Consider the following 18,379-nt stretch of genomic DNA (forward strand, 5'->3'; position numbering starts at 1 on the left):
ATCAGGTTTGACAGGGTTCTGAGCAATCTGATCTAATTGAAGATGTCCCTGCTTATTGCAGAGGAGTTGGAATGGATGGACTTTGAAGGTCCTCTCCAGCCCAAACTGTTCTGTGATTCTATGATAATGAAAGACAGGTATAGTTAAGACCAGCTCTGTAACTGGTATACAGTGTCAAAAATTTGGATTTATGGCCAGCTGTAGATCCTGTCTAGTCACAGAGCCAGTCCCTATCCTCAACCAGAAGTAGTAATTTTATTGAAAGATAGTGTAGCTGCAGTGCGAAGTGATTGATTGTGAACATCCATGAAAGGTGCCATGCAGCCTCAGAGGCTGTATTCAAGAAAGGCAGATTCCCTGTGACATTTGAGAGCTGAGCAGAGGTGACTTCAGATCAGAAATAAATGGAAGTTTAACTATTTTATTGGTGGCCAAAGGACTGCTGTTGAGAAGTGACACATTAACAGCAGGATGAAAGAGAGCCGGGATTGCTCAACGAGGTTCATCTTCAGGCACAACAGAGCTGGGGTCGTCCAAGGCACGGGAAACGGCTGGAATGGCAGAGGGGAACAGCACACCACAGCCTGGTAAGAAAGCCCAAGCTGGTGAGGAAGTTTTTAAAGATTTCTTCTTGCTGATAGTAGGAGAAACTGAAGGCAAAAAGGCACGATGAGGGATGACAAGTTTCTCTGATTGTTACAGGTTGACTTGTGACCGGATGACAGGCTCTTAAATACAGATTAGGTACTTGATATTATTAGTGGTATTGATCTAAATACATTCACAATTTGGGGTCTGTAATGGCTGGTGAATACAGGAGAGCTGTGGGTTTGAGGCTTCTGGCATATTTTCTTGGTTGTTCAAATGATTTGATACATCATTTTCTTAAATTACTTTGAAGTTTGGGAGAAGTCTGCAGGCAATGGAAACCACTCTTGATCTGTATAAATCAGTTAAGCCCTGCTCTTTCTTGTGATCAAAGAACTAGAGAAAATGAGCCAGAAGAGACCTCCAGAGGTTATCATATCCTTCCAGGGTCTGGTCAGTAAGCCCAAAGTGGTGCTGCCACACATTCATCTAGTTTCTTAAAATCTTATCTCAGAAACAGAGAAAGAGGACAGAAACACATATATGGTAAAAGGGCTATAAAGGTATGGCCAGTGTATATGAATTAAAAATAAGGCTCATTATTAAAAGACAAGTGTGGCTGAGCTGAAAATTAGGACGGGATTGTATCACGAGATGAATGCAGGTAAAAATGAAGAGATTAGTTGGTAGTAAACATATTAAGGGACACAGTGCTGCAGCAGAGAGTGGTGAGAATGTGAGGATTGGAAAAGCAACGTGAAAATGCAGATTCTCTTTCTGAGGATTTGGGAACCAGAAAAAAAAATAAATTATGAACTGAAAGTCATAGCAAAATGTATTCATCGGAACTTCTGGCTATACAAGGCATCTGGTAGCTGAATATAACATTTAAGCATGAATCATCCTACAGACTCCCCAGTTGCATAAAGGATAATTCAGAAAAGAGGCAGTCTTACAGAAAGTTGTCCTTGCTTTCATGCTTACCAAGTGAAGTTGTTTGGCACAAGATTTTCACAGAAGCTCAGAAGGGCACCTCATCCATATGCCTGCTCTGGAACAGGACCTGATATTTATGTAGTCCCTAATGCATTCTTATATAACAGACATCATGGGTTGTCTGAACCCTGCAGGCTGAGCCACACCATCTCTGTTCCAATGCTCATCCATCCTCACTAAACGGGAAATTGGAAAAAGGAGCCCCAAATATTCTTTACTTAAAAAAGTCAGTTATTTCTCTCATCTTATCCTCAACAAAAATAGATTTTAGTTCACCTCTCTGGCTGTTTTTCCTGTCAATGGAAAGGAGTTGCATTTGGCATTCTTCTGCCCCAAATTTCATCATTTTCATTACAGAGTTGTAAAATGGTTTCTCCCATTGTGCAATACCATTTTGGATTCATACCCAGTTGTGCCTCAGGCTTCTGGACCCTGGTTTTGAGCACAAACAAGAGCACCATCCTGGCTGTGCTGAAGTTTTCTTTGCTCATGGAAGAGCTGAGGACCTGCATGTTTCATGCTTTCCTAATCTGATGGAAAATCATTGATACTCTTAGAGGGATTTCCCAGTTGTCCACCATTATGGGCATTTCTTATGGACCCTATTTCCTTGTAAGAGATCAGAGACACTAGAGTTAGGGTACATCACATACAGAGCTCCTCTAGCTGTTACTCCACTTATCAAAGAATAAAAGAGTCGGGTTTGAGAGCATTTTTTCCAATCTGAAATGGTTGTTTTGTAATCCTTATTCTCCTTTTAGTGCTTAGAAGGGATTATCTGGTCAACTATCTCTCTCACTATGGAGGAACACTCCTGGAGGAACAAACTGCTTTTTTAAAGGCAGTGGTGATGCTTGTTCTGCTTTTGCCCTTCACAAGGGAAGTTGCTCAATATGGTATTCAGCACTTGAAGGTGAATTTCATCAGGCTCTGATGATCTGAGCACATTTGAGATATCCAAATATTATTTAAGCAGTTTTTGTCTCATTTCACACATACTCCTGCTGGTTCATTTCAAAGGTGTTGCATACCTTGTTGCAATTTCTTTTTTTAGTGAAAATAACAAAAAGGACACAAGTTTCCTGACTTCTCTGGATGAGATTTTGTTTGCTTGTTTACTGGTTTAAATAACAGCTTTTCATTTTCCTTCCTCTTTCTCCAATATTGACAACATTTCTAACACCTTTTCTTATTGCCTTTTATGTCCCCTTGCTAGCTGTAGTTCATTTTGTGCCTTAGCTTTGCAGGCACACCTCTACTGCTCTGTGTTTGATCTGTTTGTCTATACTTGTCTTTAGAAATGCTACCTTATTTCCATTTGTACAATTCCTTCCTGATTTTCAGTCCAGTCGCACAGGTCTCCTTCTATCAAGTATTATTTGTGTCTGAGGTGCTTGCAAATTTATTTTCCTAAACTTGTTCTTGCTGTTTGCTACAAGTTACCATTTATTGTCAGACATTTGAATTCCTTATCTTCCTTTTCGTCTGAGAAGACCTTCTGGCAGCTAATGGCCTAAACAGCTCTGCAGTGTATTAGACAAGTAGAATGGTAATCCTACTGACTGATAGGGTTTTTCATGCTAGTATTTTAAAAAAAAATCATTTAGCTTATGTGACGCATGGGGCTGTATACACACAGAGGAAATATCGCTGCAGGAGGCTGAAAATATTAAGGCATCACACTGCAGCAGTGTGGGAGCACTGTGCAAGGGATGGTGAAACCTTTCCTGTCTTCCTTTTGTATTATTCCTTTAATAACTCTGCTGCTGTGTTTTTTCTGCTTGCCTGTGTATGTTAGAGTACAGCAGGTTTCTTCTGGGAGCTGTATAGAAATTCCTGGGGCATAAGATGCCAGCAGAGGGCTCAGAAAAATTTCTGCTGCCTCTTGCACAGGGTCAGACTTGCAGGACATGAGTACGTGTAGGGACAGCACCCATGTGAACAAGACCTGTTCTGCCCCCAACACTGGGTCTGCTTTTGAGCACTCGTGCCCATAAAAAGGGCTTGATGAACCTGAGCTCCCTGGCAGCTGCACCCAGGTGAAAAGCAAGGCTGTGCATGTGTGCAGGTCACTGCGAGGGCTGAAGACAAGGAGCCGGTTTGTGCCAGTACAGAGGAGGTACCAAACTGTTGTTCTGCCACTGCTGCAGAAGAAGAAAAGGAACAAGGAAGGGGTAGAACTTTCTGGCACCATCTGAAGTTTGGCCTTCAAGTCAGCTGCCCAGCTGACCCCACGTTTAGCTGCCCACTTAGCAGGAGTGAAATAGGATCTCTGGGGATTTTCAGAGGAGGCAATGCCAGAGCACATGCTGGAATGTGGATATTAATTATACATCTCTGTGCAGCCCATCACATCTGATTCCATTGTGTAAGTGTTTCTCCATGTCTTGTTAGCAATAACTGAAGCCAGATTAAGGATCTGTGGCCAAAGGCCTCTTTCCTGGTTCGTCAGCTGCAAACCTGTTTCTTGTGATAACCAAGCTCTATCAGCAACTCAGTACTTGTGCTAAGGGTGAGTTTATGCAGACTCCTTGTACCAGCTGTGGATTCTGGGTGTGATCTGTGCATTACTGATAAGAGAAGGGAGAAATATTTGGGAAAATTCTTTGAACATTTGCCTTTTAAAGAAGCCAAATATAAGAGGAAGGAAGAAAAAACCTTTGCACTGCGCTGAGGATACAGCAGAGCCACAAACGCTGAGGATAGTTTACGGGAAGGTTGTGAGTTTTGCTCTGCAATTGCAACTGGCACTGGAAGAATACTGATGAAGAGTTCCACTATTGCCATGGGAAGGGCATGGAAGGAGGGACAACAGTGTACCTGCAAGGAGCTGACCCCATGTAGCTGCAGGGGGAATCCAGGGACTCCCAGCACAGATAGGCTGTATTTGTCACATATGGAGCCCCAAAGTGATCTTCTGAATAATAGAAAGTAGAGAGAGGGATTGGGGCTGCTTCTGGGTGCTGACTATGCCCCCGTGATTAAACTGTCCCATGGGAAAAGGCAAGGTCATTCTAGGGAACTGGTGTGGGAATGAACCCTGAGTCACTTCACTCTTGCAGTAGCAAAGAAATGATTTAACATAGTGCAGGCATCTGTGACATCCAGCGTCCAAGGGTTTGGTGTGATGAACGTTTTAGTAGTTATGTCTTGGAATGTGTGGCTTTCCAGTGAAATGAGATCCCTGCTGAGTAAACCTGTCATTACCACACTGGGACGGAGATGCCCGCTCTGCTCCTAAATCCACAGGCTGTAGGTGTATCGGGACCTGGGATTTTTATTCAGCTCACATCTGTGCAGCATCCAGCACTGTGTTGGGCTGGTGCACATACAATAGCTGGGGGCATGCCAAACAACAGGGAGGTCTGTGCCACAAAGTGCTGACAGCCCCAACCTGTGACTGATTTAGGCTGTGTTCTCTGACTCCTCTTGAACTCTGGAGTTGTCTTTCCTCGTAGCATCTCCCTCCCTTTTCTGTCCTGGCTGCACAAATGTGCTCAATTAGGGTTAACTCAAACTGAATCAAACTTCGTGCCTGAGGTTGGAAATCTTCCCAGTCAACTCACCACAGCCACATAGCATGGTGGGAGACAAGGCGAGAGGGGAGATGAACGCTTTTCAGAGAAACGAATCCAAGGAAACTTTGTTCACTTTTATTTCTGCAGGAGATGGTCCCCCCAAAGGAGATTTCCCTCTTCAGAAAAAATCCCCGGTAAGTGTTACTGCTGGTTTCCTTTGCTTTGCTTTCTGCTCAGCTTGTTTTAAGCATTGCAAGATCTCTCTGTTCTCTTCTCTGTTGTGCTCTGGCTAGAGACAAACACCCTTTCTTGCAGAGGGTTGTAATAAGCCTTAACAACTCAAGGCAAAAATCCCTCCACTAACCTGATTAAGTTAAGAAAGTGCAGCTTGAAGGGAAAACACAAACTGAGTGAATGTTTGGGGAAAAGGGTGAGAGTTTTTACTGCCTTTTTCCTGAATGCTACTTTCCTTGTGGGAGAGAACTTAGATCTCTGAAGTGGATGGGGCTGTTGTGCATAGGAGGGAGGGAGCTGAACTCTGTTTAGTTTGGTGAAACCCACCAGGGAAGGGTACCCAGATGCTGAAAAGCAGAAGGAAGGACAGGGATTGAGGACAGGCCACTGGTGAGTGTTACAGAGTCCAGCTGTAGTGCCAGAACCTTGGGTTTACATATTTGGCTCTGATTTAAAGCCTGACTCAGGTGAATGTGTTGCTGCCTTGCAGCTTTGATGTTTGTGCAGGTTTTCAAGCTAATTCATGTTGAGTGCTTGACCCCTAAAAATGGTTCACTGCATAGGATTCAGGAAGAATTTGGCCTATATTGCAGCTGCTTTGACTTGCAGGATAATATGTAATACTTGCTCTTAAAACTCATAGTCATGTCATTAGCAAACCAACTATTTAACTCAATTTTAATTACAGTGCAGACATTAACTATTGGTTATCGAGAGTTCCTGAGAAATAGTAATTTTATCCCATTTTGCCATTAGTCAGCAAGAAGGAGAGCTGAAAACAAATGTCTCCTGTAGTGGGTACTTTAAATTAACTTCTTTTTTGTCTGAAAACACAGTCTATCAACTTCCACAGTATCTTTACGAGATCCATAATCCCACAGTTCCCGGGCTTGCTGTGGTAGCTAAGCACTGCAGACTATCTGTGTGTTCATGAATCCAGGCTTAACCTCGTTGCTTTTGCTGGGGCTCTCTGCTGAGCACAGTTCTCCTTCGCAAAAGAGAGCAAACTGCATCTGGCTCTCCACATGGATGAAAACTTCCCACTTTTGGATGTCCAGGCAGGCCACAGGCAGGTCAGTGATACAGTGGAGAGAATCCATGAGGGTTTCTGCATGTGCTGATGCCGTCTCATGGCACACAAGCCAGATGGAAGTACCCTTGCTTGTAAGTCGTTGCTCTGTGTTTGTAAGCACTTACTCAGGGCCGTGGCTCAGGCACTTGGGAAGGTTTAGCTGGGAAGTCACTGCCTCCTGCTCTCTTTTCCCTCCTTGCCCCTGCTCATCTGTAGGAGGTGCCCATTCCAGAGCAGGAGTGGCTGAAATGAGTCACTGCACCTTAAACTGGTGATAAATCCACTGGGACTTGTGCACTGGGTGTGGATGGGTGAGTTCAGGCAGCAGCGCTCCTGCCACCTGTCCACCTGGTTTGGACAGCCACTCTCTGCACCTCTACCAAATGTTGTTAAATGCCATGAGTATGTATAGTGAGGTCTGGGAAGGAGAGGAAGGAAAAAGAATCTCTTTTGTACAATTTTACTTCCAATTTCATAAAGTGCCTCCCAGCACCCTCACAAAACATAATCTGCCTCTTACGGATTTTCTTATTTTATTATGAAAAACTTGTTGGAGAAAAATATTCTGTGTGTGCATATGGTTGTGTGTTTGTGTATTTGCAGCTTATATGTGCCACCATTTTTAGGCTAGTCTAACAGCAGGAGGCCCCAGTACAGTTTCCAAGGGAGCCCACTCTTTCTTACAAGCCGTACTACTGAGCACAATGGTTTCAGAGTAAATCATAAATGAAATGGATAATTATGTATTTACTCTAGTAAAGCAAAAAAGCCAAGGGTTTCTTATAAAAAGGCAGCTCACAGATAGTGAGAAAAATATATACATATATATTATATATAAAAATGGACAAAAATATTTGTCTTTAGAGGATTAAGTAATGGAAAGTGGGGGGGAGGTGGGAGTCGTGGCATTTTGATTTTTTACAATCAGTCTGTTTTGTTGTTTTTTCATAATGTTGAGGAAGACAGCGTAATTAAGCTAGATCCTTCTAAACTTGATGCCATTGCTTTGGGAATCCAAATAAGCTTAGGTCTCTTGGTGGTGAAATAAACCTGAATAAACACATCTATTTTGGTACTTATTTGCATTTGGGACTCTGGGAAGAAATACAGGAATTCATTGTTTTTGACACGAGGCACAGAAATGCATGTGGAGAGTTCATCTCACTTCACTGTCCAATACCATGGCTGCTTAAATCTATAAGTATAGTTGCATCTGTTAATATCACACTCCCCCCAAATTCCTCACCAAATCCATGGCCAGCCCCTCTCTCCTGCTAATTGGCAGAGGCTGGGCAGTGCTGTGGAAACCTGCTCTCCTGTTGTGAGGCAGTGGAGCTACTAAGCAGCTGGAAGCTGAAAGCTGCTTAGCTCAGACCACTGTGGGGTAGCAAGAGGGATAGAGGCCCACACAAGATCGTGCCAAGACTCATCTGTTCAATGCCTTGTATTTCACTTGGGAAGTGCTGATTTTAGCTGGAGTAAAGTCAGGCTCAGGGAAAGAGTGGCCACACTTAGACAGGTTTGTCAGTCCCATCGCTGGGGTTTTTTTTATGTTCTGATTAATAAATTGAATTTTCCATAGCTATGCCAGCAATCTTGGAATATGAAATGAATGCCATGCCTGAGAGAGTGCCGGACAGAGGGCTGATGCTCTGCTTCAGTGAGTGGTGGCACAGCTCAGCACAAGTGAGGAGCAGAGATTGAGAGAGGTAGCAGCTTCACGCACAGAAGCAGACAGCAGATGCCTGGGGTCTCCCAGTTTCTGAGGCAAGGTCTGGTGCTAGAGAAGGGAGCAGTTTCAGGGCAGGGTGGTAGCTTTATATGAAGTGCAGAAGAAAAGGCATCCAAAGGTGACTTTTTGGTCTCAGTGACTTTTTAGCATTTCAGTCGAGAGTTAGTAGCACCCTTCCAGTGGAGTTCCTGGAGCTACAAGCATGGTGGGCTACTCACAGCCCACGAATCCCCGTGGCAGTCCTTACTGGGTCCATGTCAGCCAGGCTGATTCACTGGGGGGCCTTAATCAAAGCAAGAGTAGTGTGAGGTCTCCTTTGAGTCCAGCTCACAGGCCAGTCAAGCAGCTGTGAGCACTTGTTTTGGGACTGGACTCCTCTCCACCACCCAGACATTGTGGGAATACGTTGCTGGGGTGAAGGTTTTGACAGTTGGTATGTTCTTGTTTGTCTCCCACAGAAACTCTGTGGCTCCAACTACCCCCTGAGCATTGCCTTCATTGTGGTGAATGAGTTCTGCGAGCGCTTCTCCTACTATGGCATGCGAGGTATGTGGCCTGTGTCTGGGGAGTAACTTTCCCTTCCTGAGGTCTTTACACAAACTGGATTGGTGTTTCTGAGCTGTGCTCTGTGTGCTATCAGCTGTCTTTCAAAGTTAATTGATATTTTAGAATGCATATATAAACAGTGTACCCTAACTCGTTGCTGTATCTACGATGAGAAGAAGTTGGGACTAGAGGACTCCAAAGGTACCTTCCAGTCTAAATTATTATGCAGTTCTCTATATCAAATGTGGTTTTCTACTGTGTGGTGTCTTTCATAGTTGATGTGCAATCAGTGTGTTTGGGAATTGAATCTTGCAGGCACCTAATCTGCGAATAGAAAATGTGCATGAACAGAACTACAGGTTAGGGTAAGATAAGCTAGAAAATACGTTTTTCAGCTAAACATAAATGTTTATGAGCAAAGAATGTCAGATACTCATATATCTCATTTTAGCTTCTCCTGTGTCAGAGATTATGAGGAACAGGTCTGAAAGCACAAATCTTTCTACAGCACTGCTCAGTTCCTAGATGAATCAGTAGTTTTCTTGCCACCATGATCCTGCTTACCTGCAGATATACACATTAATCATTTGATATGATTTCTTTTGTTTTCTTTTAGCTGTCCTGACACTGTATTTCTTAAGCTTCTTCCACTGGGATGAGAATCTCTCCACTGCTGTGTACCATGCCTTTTCCGCGTTGTGTTATTTCACACCTGTCATCGGAGCCATCATGGCAGACTCATGGCTGGGGAAATACAAGTAAGTGAAGGCATCTCTCTAATTCAGTCAGCATGCATTGACACTATGCAGCCTGTGCAAGGACAGTGCTCTGTGTGCTCTCAGTTTTGAGCTAGCTCAGAGTGCAGCAAAGACACACTTGTGAAGGTCAGCTCCTCTCTGTTAACAGAGCTGATCTGTTTGCTCATGCTGTTCTGTGCTTGTCTAACACCCAAAGGCCAATAGGCAACAAGGTTGGGACAAATTAAATGTTACAATAACCCCTTTCCTCTGCTGTCTTTCCCTACCTGACTTCAGGAAGCTGAGGTGAAGGGCAATTAACTCTCAGTTTGCTACAGTCTGCTTCTGAGAAGGATTCAAAGATAGTGAGGAAGCAATGTCATCATGTAGATCCCACAGATTCAGATGAAATGGCATTAACTGTAACATACTTACTGACACTTCTCACAGCATAGGTAATGGGTCAGCACACCCACTTTTACGCCTGAGAAACCTGTGTTCTCTCAAATCATCTCCAGCAGCACATAACCAGGTAAACTCTTCTTAAGAGTCCTTAGGCAGTCTTCCCTTCTGATAAGCTGTGGAACCAACATCTGCACCCGAGTGGTGATGAGCAGCTGGATATAGGACTTTCTTTGCTTGGCAGTGTTTCTTCAGTGCCTGAGGAGTCTTGGCTGTCACATGAAGTGCAGCTGAGCTCTTCTTTCTAGGACTAAGCCTATCTGGCAGAAGAGTCTCAATAGGAAATAAACAGCATATGCCTATCCAAAAGAAAGTTCTTAAGGAGCTGTAAGTGTCCTTTTTTCTCTGTGCTCAGTTTCAGTAATTTTCTTGTCCCTTTGAATGAAAAAAAATGTCAGTGGGACTTTATTAAATTAATTATTTAAGGTCACCTGGCCATCTTCATTGGTATTTGAGGATGTCTATCTTGCAGCATGAGGTTTTTAGAGCGTAAATCCTTATACAGACGCTCGTGTGTTAGGCAAGAGACTTTCCTTGGAGTAATCCCTATAATTTATTGGGAAGTGGCTTTTGCTGTAGTAGCTGGACGTTGGCCAATTTTAACAGGTTAGAGGAGCTTTTAGGAATGATCTGATGTGGTGCTAAATTAACTGTTGCAACCAGGGTTTGAATGCATCAGAGACCTCTTCCATGCTCAAAGCTCATAGGACTTCTTCTAGTGTTTCTGTCCTTTACAAGTCCTTTGATTCCCTCTGCACATATCTTCAGCGCATGAATACATAGATTCCTCTTAATCTAGAAGGTGATGAAGGAATAGAAAACACTCAAGAGTTTGATCAGCCTTCTCATATTTCTTCTTCTCCCTCACCAGTGCATGGGAGGCAGATAGATAAGCTCAGTCCTTCAGAGATACTTGGGACCCAAAACAGACTTACAATGAGGAAACCACACTTCTAATTCAGGTTTATGAGTTAGGTGGGCTGAATATGGGCAACAGTCTCTAGACATCCCTTCCAGTCAAGGGATACACTTATGAATGTCCTACAAAATGCCAGTTATTAGTAATCTGGAAACTTAGTCAGACCTGAACAGTGCTCTTCTCTTTGCAGTCTTCCATGCGTGACAAGACTGGAACTCTTTTCATTTATTCTGCTCAGTAATGTCTACAAATAAAGCAGGGGCTATCCCTCCTTAATCGGAACCCATTTGCATATCTGTTCCTTCCTTCAACTCAGTGTTGACACAAAGGAATTATAGCTGCCTGCTGTACCACTGGTAGAACAAACCAATTCCTTGTGTGTCTGCCAAGTAGAGCTGCCATATCAGGGCGCATGGGCACACTCTGTTTTCAGATTGTACTTCACCCAGCATCTTCAGTCACTGCTATTTGCTTTCCTCACAGGACGATCATCTACCTCTCCATTGTGTATGTTGTTGGCCATCTGATAAAGTCAGTCGGTGCCATTCCATCCCTAGGCAACCAGGCAGTTCATGTGTAAGTAGCCCTTGAAGCCACAGTGCTGTAGAAGGTTGTGATGGTAGTTAGTTTACCCAAGTCTGTAATTTGTTTCATCTCCATCAGGCCAGCATTCTGGGGGCTGTGCATGAATCGCTTTCATCAGGAAAGGGTTAGGAATGTCTGAGTAAGAGCAGAAGGGTGGATCTAGTGTGTGAACGTGCCAGATGGAGTTGGAAATCACCACACAGACTCTAACCCCTTCAACACAGGCACTGGGGATCACTCCTCTTTACTATACCATGCTATTGGTTTGATGTCCTCCATCCAACTGCCTGCACCAGGCTCCTTCCTCATTTCATCAGCACAGCTGCCCAGCTCAGCAAGGTTTCCCCATGTGCATGGGAACACAAAACTTTTCTGTTGACAGGGGAAATCAAAATCTATTTCTGATGAGAGGGGAAGGGTCTCTTCCACAGGATACAACCCTCTAGATTCTGAACTGATAGGCTTGTCAGAGTAGTGCCTCTGACACCTCCAGGCTGGTTTTGTCTGTGTGGTCATGGCTCAAAAAATATGCGCATGCAGGCAGGAGCACATGTTGTTTACAGAAAGTTTTCTTTTGTCCCAGACCCAGCCAGTTCTGATACTCTTGTTCCCTAGAGACATTATCTGTCAGGCCAACAATGGTATTTTGAAAACCGCTGGGAAGTAGAAAGCACACAAGAATGATCCAAATTCAAATCGTTTGTCTGCTTATAACCAGGCCACAAGGCTGCAGAAAGTACACACCCCTTTTTCTTTTTTTTTTCTTTTTCTGAGTTGATCTCTGACAGCTTTTGTTGTCATATAAATAAAAATAATTCCGCAGATCTTTGATCTCCTATATGTCCACTGGACCCCAGAACAACAAGAAACTGACAAAACCAGTTTGGTTGATTGACTGGTATGGAATGTGGAAATTAGGATAATTAATTTGTTTTTCAAATTATTTGGATATTTAATTTGTTTATTTATCTGGCTCATCATCATTACCCATGTGCAAAAGACATTATCAGAGGAATCATGGTTGGATGACACTAAAATGCTCTTGTAAGCTCTGGAAAGGTTTTGCAATGGTGATATCTTTGTTCTTGCATGAAGGGTCCTGTCTATGGTTGGTCTGTTTTTGATCGCCCTTGGAACGGGAGGTATCAAGCCCTGTGTCTCTGCATTTGGTGGGGACCAGTTTGAAGAGGAACATGTAAGACTTCTTTTCTTTCCTAAAATCTGCAGTGTCTGCTTACCTTGTGAGGATGTTTATGTGATCAAAATCCTGTTATGCTAGAGTAAGGGCCAGTTTGCTGGAAAAGACATAGTAAGGCATGAGGTAGGATGGTTTGCATAAGACTTGAGAGAATCTAGATCCTTCAGGAAGGCAAAATGACAGCAGAACAGGATTGATACTGGAAAGGATAGGTCATAATTGCATCAAATCATATAAATGTTAATTGGACATCAGAGTAGTTGAAAAATCCTGTCTTGCAAATCATGGAACTGTGTATATCATGGATCAACTTTACAGGGGTGATTCTAATGCACTGCAGTGGAACACGGCAAACAAAAGAAAAGACTGTATCACTGGCCTATGCTTCTGTGGGATTTTTTCCTCAAATCAGTCATAGTCTCAGATGTTCAGAAAGAGCTATATAAAATTCTAGTCTTTAGCAAGTAATGCCAGAATGTTTTCTGGATATTCCAGAATGGAAAGTTCTGAAGAGTTGAGAAAACATTTCTGTTTAGCTGTGTTTGTGCTGTGTATCCTGCAAATTGTAGTCCAGGTGCTTTGTGTCCTCATTCTCTGTCATGAGTGCTTAGCCCCTCATCTGCACTAATCTCAAACTCCCATTATTTAGCACAGGGGCTCAGCTGGGGATAAGGCAGTGCTTAAGGAAGCAAAGCAGGTCAGGAAGTGCTAATCCGTAGGCAAAATGCTAAATTTTTCAGTTGACTTCAAATTAAAGAGATTTATGTTGATCTTACACACAAAGAAAAATTGCAATTTTCTTAATGACAAGTATGCAAATCAGCAAGTTGTGTGCATGGCATGAGTCCTCAAATATGTAGAAAGCCACTGCTACAAAAACAAAATAAGTGTTGTGGTCTGTGGTGAGTAGGCTTAAACTCAAGGAGGATTATTTAGGACTGACAGTGTGAAATTTTTTTTTCCAGAAATAGATCTAGTGAAATACTGGAAAATACTATGGTCTTTGGGAGATGGAAATTCCCATCAATGGAGGCATTAAAGAAGGACATTAGACTAATAGTGTGTCAGGAAAAGCACTGGTAAAGTTGGATAAGAGTTGGCTTCTCGGACAAGGAGCCCAGTAGGGCAGTTTTTCTCCTTGCCTTTTGCAATGCCCCAGTATGAAGTCAACATGTAATGAAATAATGTAGACGAAATTTAAAATTTTGGGGAGAGTTGTGCTTTCTGCACATGAACTGAGTGATGCTGAAGTGATGAAGCTTATGATTACTAAGAAGTAACAAAACATGGGATGTTCTGCGGTCACTTGTCCAAAGCAAATCCTCCTGCAGGCAGGTCTACATGCTGTCAGCTGCACCTGGTGCTTTAGGGAATGCTGCAGAAGGGGGATCAGCAATGCTCTGGTGGTCACCAGCCTCCCCAGTTGGCACAACTCTGACCAAAAGTAGGCTGGCAGCAGAGCACATACATGGATAGCTGCATGCATCCCAGTGCATAGGCATCCGGCATCCTGGCTTGCTGCACCAATAGTTGTCCCAAAAGAATTCTAAGAGGTCCAACAGCAGCATTTACACAAGTGCTACTTCTATGAATATTAATGATTAATAGTGTTTATCCAGCATCTTTCAATTACCACCTAATTACAGTATGATAATATGTAACGCTTATCTTTGGAGTGTTTTATAGACTTCAGCTAATGAATCTCAGCACCCCTCTCAGACACATACATATTATTATTCCAGATTTACAACTACAGTTGCGTTACAGAGAGAAAACCTGAACTGCATGTGGTTGTGGGGCCTGTACCCATTCTCTAGCATTCAAACTACATCTCTCCAACAAATTTATCAAATACAAAGGCTCAAACATTCACCTGTGTGCTGCCTTCAAGAAAAACTAATTTAGAGAAAGCAAACTATAAAAAGCATTCTGATAAGAACAATGTGTTTTGCTCTATTCATTCTTTTTCAAACATTCTTCTCAAAATAGAAAGTTTTCTATTTTACCATTTTGAAATGACTTGGCCTTTCAGAAGAAACAAATGTTTTATGCTATGTGATAGGAAGTTTAAGTCATCAGAATTGGAAGGAGAAGTTTTGATTTTGTAAGGAATGAAAGGTTGGAGGCAAGCCAGAATATTTCTTTCCTCTGGAGTGGTGTTTGAGGGGCCTTATGTTTTATTTTCTTCCACTCCAGGTAGGCTGAAATAAGTTTTGAAAATTCGCTATGAAATGAAGCATTTGATTCCCCCTTAATTTTCAGGACACCAATAAACTTTATCTGAATCCTTAAGTGTACAGGCTTAGTTGTTTCATCTGAAAACTTGGGATGAGGTAGTTCTGTGTATAAACAACTAAATTGCTCCTGCTATTCCTAGAGACAAGTTTATGTTTTGAGGTAAATATACAACATCAATCTAATCCTCTTTTAAGTACTTCAAGAGCATAATAGTCTTGGATATGCCACTTTGAGAATGGTACTACTGTAGACAGTGATGGGGACTGATTTGGTGGGAGGTCAAATAGGGAAAACAGATTTATCTGCAGGAGATTTCCAAATACCTTTGTCTATGCGATTAGAAATCTAAGTTAAAAATGCCTGAACAAAATTATATTTACAATATGTTACATGAATGTGAAGCTGCTGCGCATATTAATTAGGGTCCAAAGCTGCTTTCCAACAGTGCAGTATGGTGTTTAAGGTGCTAAATAGCTTTCCTTTGTTTCTTTATTTTCTGGTTGCCAAGGAGATCAGGATTATCATGTACAGTACCTTTTCTCAAATTAGCTAATCCAAATCATGCTGTTAATGTATGTCTGCTCTAAAGGTTAAGACAATAGGGAGGAAATTCTTTATTCCAATCAGTATAATTCACAAGCTGCTGGGTCATTGTTTTGTAGTTGTTTCAGTTTTTCTCTGATAATTTCTATTTCCATCACTAAAATCGGAAAATGTGTGAAATAAGATGCAAATTCTTTATGCATCACTATCCTCTTCTCTTACCACCACCTTCTTCTTGGTAATTGTTGCTCTAGACTTTATCATGTCAAGAGCTGCATGCATGAGTTTATCACAGCTCTCAGAAATTCTGATTTGCTCAGATATGAAGGGTTAGAGACATGCCATGACAATTTGGCTAGAAGAAGGCAGGACTGTGAGGGCTCTACTGCACCACCTTCGACAAGTCATGGGAGAGCTATCCGGGAAAAGGAGCATTACTAAGGCTGCTCATTTCTCTAGTTTTCTCTATGGTGACAAATAACTAGTTACAAAGGTATAATGAAAAAGAAAATATAATTTTACTAGTTTAGCAGTAGAAAGTTCTGGGTTATCAAGTCCACCAGCAAGGAATGAAGTACAACAGATAGTAAGACCCACTGCTGTTTTCTATTAACCGTGAGAACATGCCATTGAGATGATTTTTATAAGGCTTTCATATCCTTTAGTTCAGGATAAATAATTTATGAGGAATGTATAGGTCACCCTTGAACACTCTAGGAAATAAAATTGTGTAAAAGCCAAAAGCTCAAGTTTATGGGGTGTTCGTAACTGTGCTGGGTCAAGGCAGAAAGCCCTTAGTCCAAGGAAGCAGACCCCCAGATTCCTTGGTGGGTGGCAGTGGGAGGTGATGGGGCGCTCACCCTCACCTTCTCACTACCCACTTTACAAGGGGACACAAAAAAGAAGCCCTCCCATACTTTCCCACCTCCCCCTCTTCCCTGCACTAATCCCCTGTGATAAGAGGCTTCTTGCCATTCCAAGTAGCAATATTTCCTGTTGGCTGCACCATCAGTTACAGGAAGTTTTGTTATGTTTCTGGAGCTCAGGATTCATTGCTTTACAGCTGTCCTGTTTTAGCTGCCTGCAATTCTTCACATTTTCTCCAGTTTTCCAGCCTTGTGAATATTGTTGTCTCAGGGAGCAGACGGAAGCAGGACACATTAGACGGAGTCAGAACAACAGTCCCCGAGGAGTTTTCTAGCACTCAGCTAAGTTAAAGCTTTGCATTCAAATGATGCTGAGGTCACAGGGAGGAGGCTCAAGGTGCCCTAAGAGGCTCTCTGCCAGGCACTATCCCATATCTGATGCAATTTTCCCCACTAGGTAGTGGGGAAAATTCAGCTCAGGTGTCCCAGAGCTGCTGATACACAGAAGCATGGGTGGGTCAGGTAGCCTGTTTTTGTTTCCCCTCTGCTGTGCCTCCCAGGGAGGCAGGTTAACACTGTATACAGCACACGTGTGACTGTGCATCCATGTCCCTCCCACAAGCAAGGAGAGACTGCACACACACATTGCTCCAGCACAAAGGACCAAATTCTTGATTCCTTCCAAATTATGTGGGAAGAAAGAAGATCAGCAGGAGTCCTTTGACTCTATAAACTACAATATGTTACAGCTTAGGTTAAATTCAGAACTCTTTCTCTTAGAGTTCATCCCTCCACCAGGCTCTTGAATTTGCTCCCCTAGATTTAATTCACCCTATTAGCTTGAGGTTGATTGGGCTCACCTTGGTGGTATCCTCTTTGATGGATACTTCTCACTTGCTGGCACTCTTTCATCTATGCTGTGATTACTAGTTCCTTAAAATATACAGGTTTCTTTTTCTATTTCTACACAGGAGAGGAGGGGGAAAAAAAAAAAGGAGCTCAGACATGGAAAGAAATTATGAGCTTGTCAAACCATGCCAAATTGGATTGAATTAGGTGACAAAGGATCTGAATCATGCTACTTGTTCTGAATAAGTAAATGCTTTCCCCTCCTTCCAATCTCACAACTCTCTCAAAGCAAAAGCTTTTCCTCTGAAATGCCAAAAAGCCCCAAAGCACTTCCCGAGTAACATGAGCTGATTTGTGTGAGCATTTACCATCACCTGAAGACAAGCTTGTTTGCTTAACATTTTATGCACTTTGTGTCAATATTTAACCAGCCTTCCTAAGGAGAGAATTGATAGTGTTCAATTTGCAAGCCCAATGCTGTGCGTTAGCCATGACATTGACATTGTCTTCTCTTGTTTTAGACCTCGGAGAGAAGCAAGTTTTTTTCCATCTTCTATTTATCCATTAATGCTGGAAGTTTGATCTCCACGTTTGTAACTCCTGTATTAAGAGGTCAGTGTGGATTTAGAATAAAACAATAAATTAGCTGCCCTCTAACTACTCTGCTGTGCATAGTTAGACTCTTATGACAACAGAATGGCAGAAATTATATTATCTGTTGTATGGTCACAGTATTGCATTTACACCTTCTTAATCCTGCAGTAGCAGCATAACAGATTTATAATACAGGCAGACAACTCCCAGAAATTACATTCCTGGTAGTATTTCAAAGCCAGCCTGAAATGCAGAAATAAAACATGAAAGGTGGAAGGACCCATATGGTCATCTAATCCTCACTGCCAGTGAAGGACTTGCCTTCAGGTAAACTATGGATGGGAAATGAGCTCTGCTGTCCTGTGCAGTATCAGGGCTAAAAAACTTAGGGCTGGTTTTAAAGTCCCACCTTCTCCCTCCCACGGGGTGCTGCTGACTTCTGGAGGGCTCTGTCCTGGCACTCAGGCTTGTCTGTCTGGGTCTGCTTGCAAGATTGCTGCCCTGAGCAACTAGGCTTGAAGACAAAGCACAGGCCTATGCCCCATTTAAGACCTACTTTATATTCCAGCCTGCTTGCAAAACCCTTTTTAGTCCCTGAGCCTTGCTGCACTTACTTCATTGTATCGCACTGCTTCGAAGCCAAAGGAATTGGCACACTCTAAATACAGGCACAGAGGCAGAGCATCAGGCCATAGGTGATGG

At 42.7% G+C, this 18,379-nt stretch overlaps 1 protein-coding gene across 2 annotated transcripts in view; it reads left to right on the top strand.

The window, feature by feature from the left end:
* Window positions 1-460: 460 nt before the first annotated feature.
* SLC15A2 (solute carrier family 15 member 2) overlaps window positions 461-18,379 on the top strand; it is a 42,773-nt gene continuing 24,854 nt past the window's right edge. Inside the window, exons 1-7 of one of the 2 annotated variants that reach the window (XM_066190258.1) lie at window positions 461-587; window positions 5,250-5,296; window positions 8,599-8,686; window positions 9,303-9,444; window positions 11,288-11,380; window positions 12,485-12,584; window positions 17,605-17,695. In XM_066190258.1, coding sequence (XP_066046355.1) covers window positions 557-587; window positions 5,250-5,296; window positions 8,599-8,686; window positions 9,303-9,444; window positions 11,288-11,380; window positions 12,485-12,584; window positions 17,605-17,695 — 592 coding nt within the window. In that variant the 5' untranslated portion in view covers window positions 461-556. Of the gene's footprint in view, window positions 588-5,101; window positions 5,297-8,598; window positions 8,687-9,302; window positions 9,445-11,287; window positions 11,381-12,484; window positions 12,585-17,604; window positions 17,696-18,379 lie in introns of those variants that run through there. The other variant, XM_066190259.1, reaches the window with a different exon arrangement.

The sequence above is a fragment of the Chamaea fasciata genome, unplaced genomic scaffold (genome assembly GCF_029207755.1).
Source record: "Chamaea fasciata isolate MVZ Bird 193981 ecotype frontalis unplaced genomic scaffold, bChaFas1.0.hap1 SCAF_8, whole genome shotgun sequence".
Classification (NCBI taxonomy): Eukaryota; Metazoa; Chordata; class Aves; order Passeriformes; family Sylviidae; genus Chamaea; species Chamaea fasciata.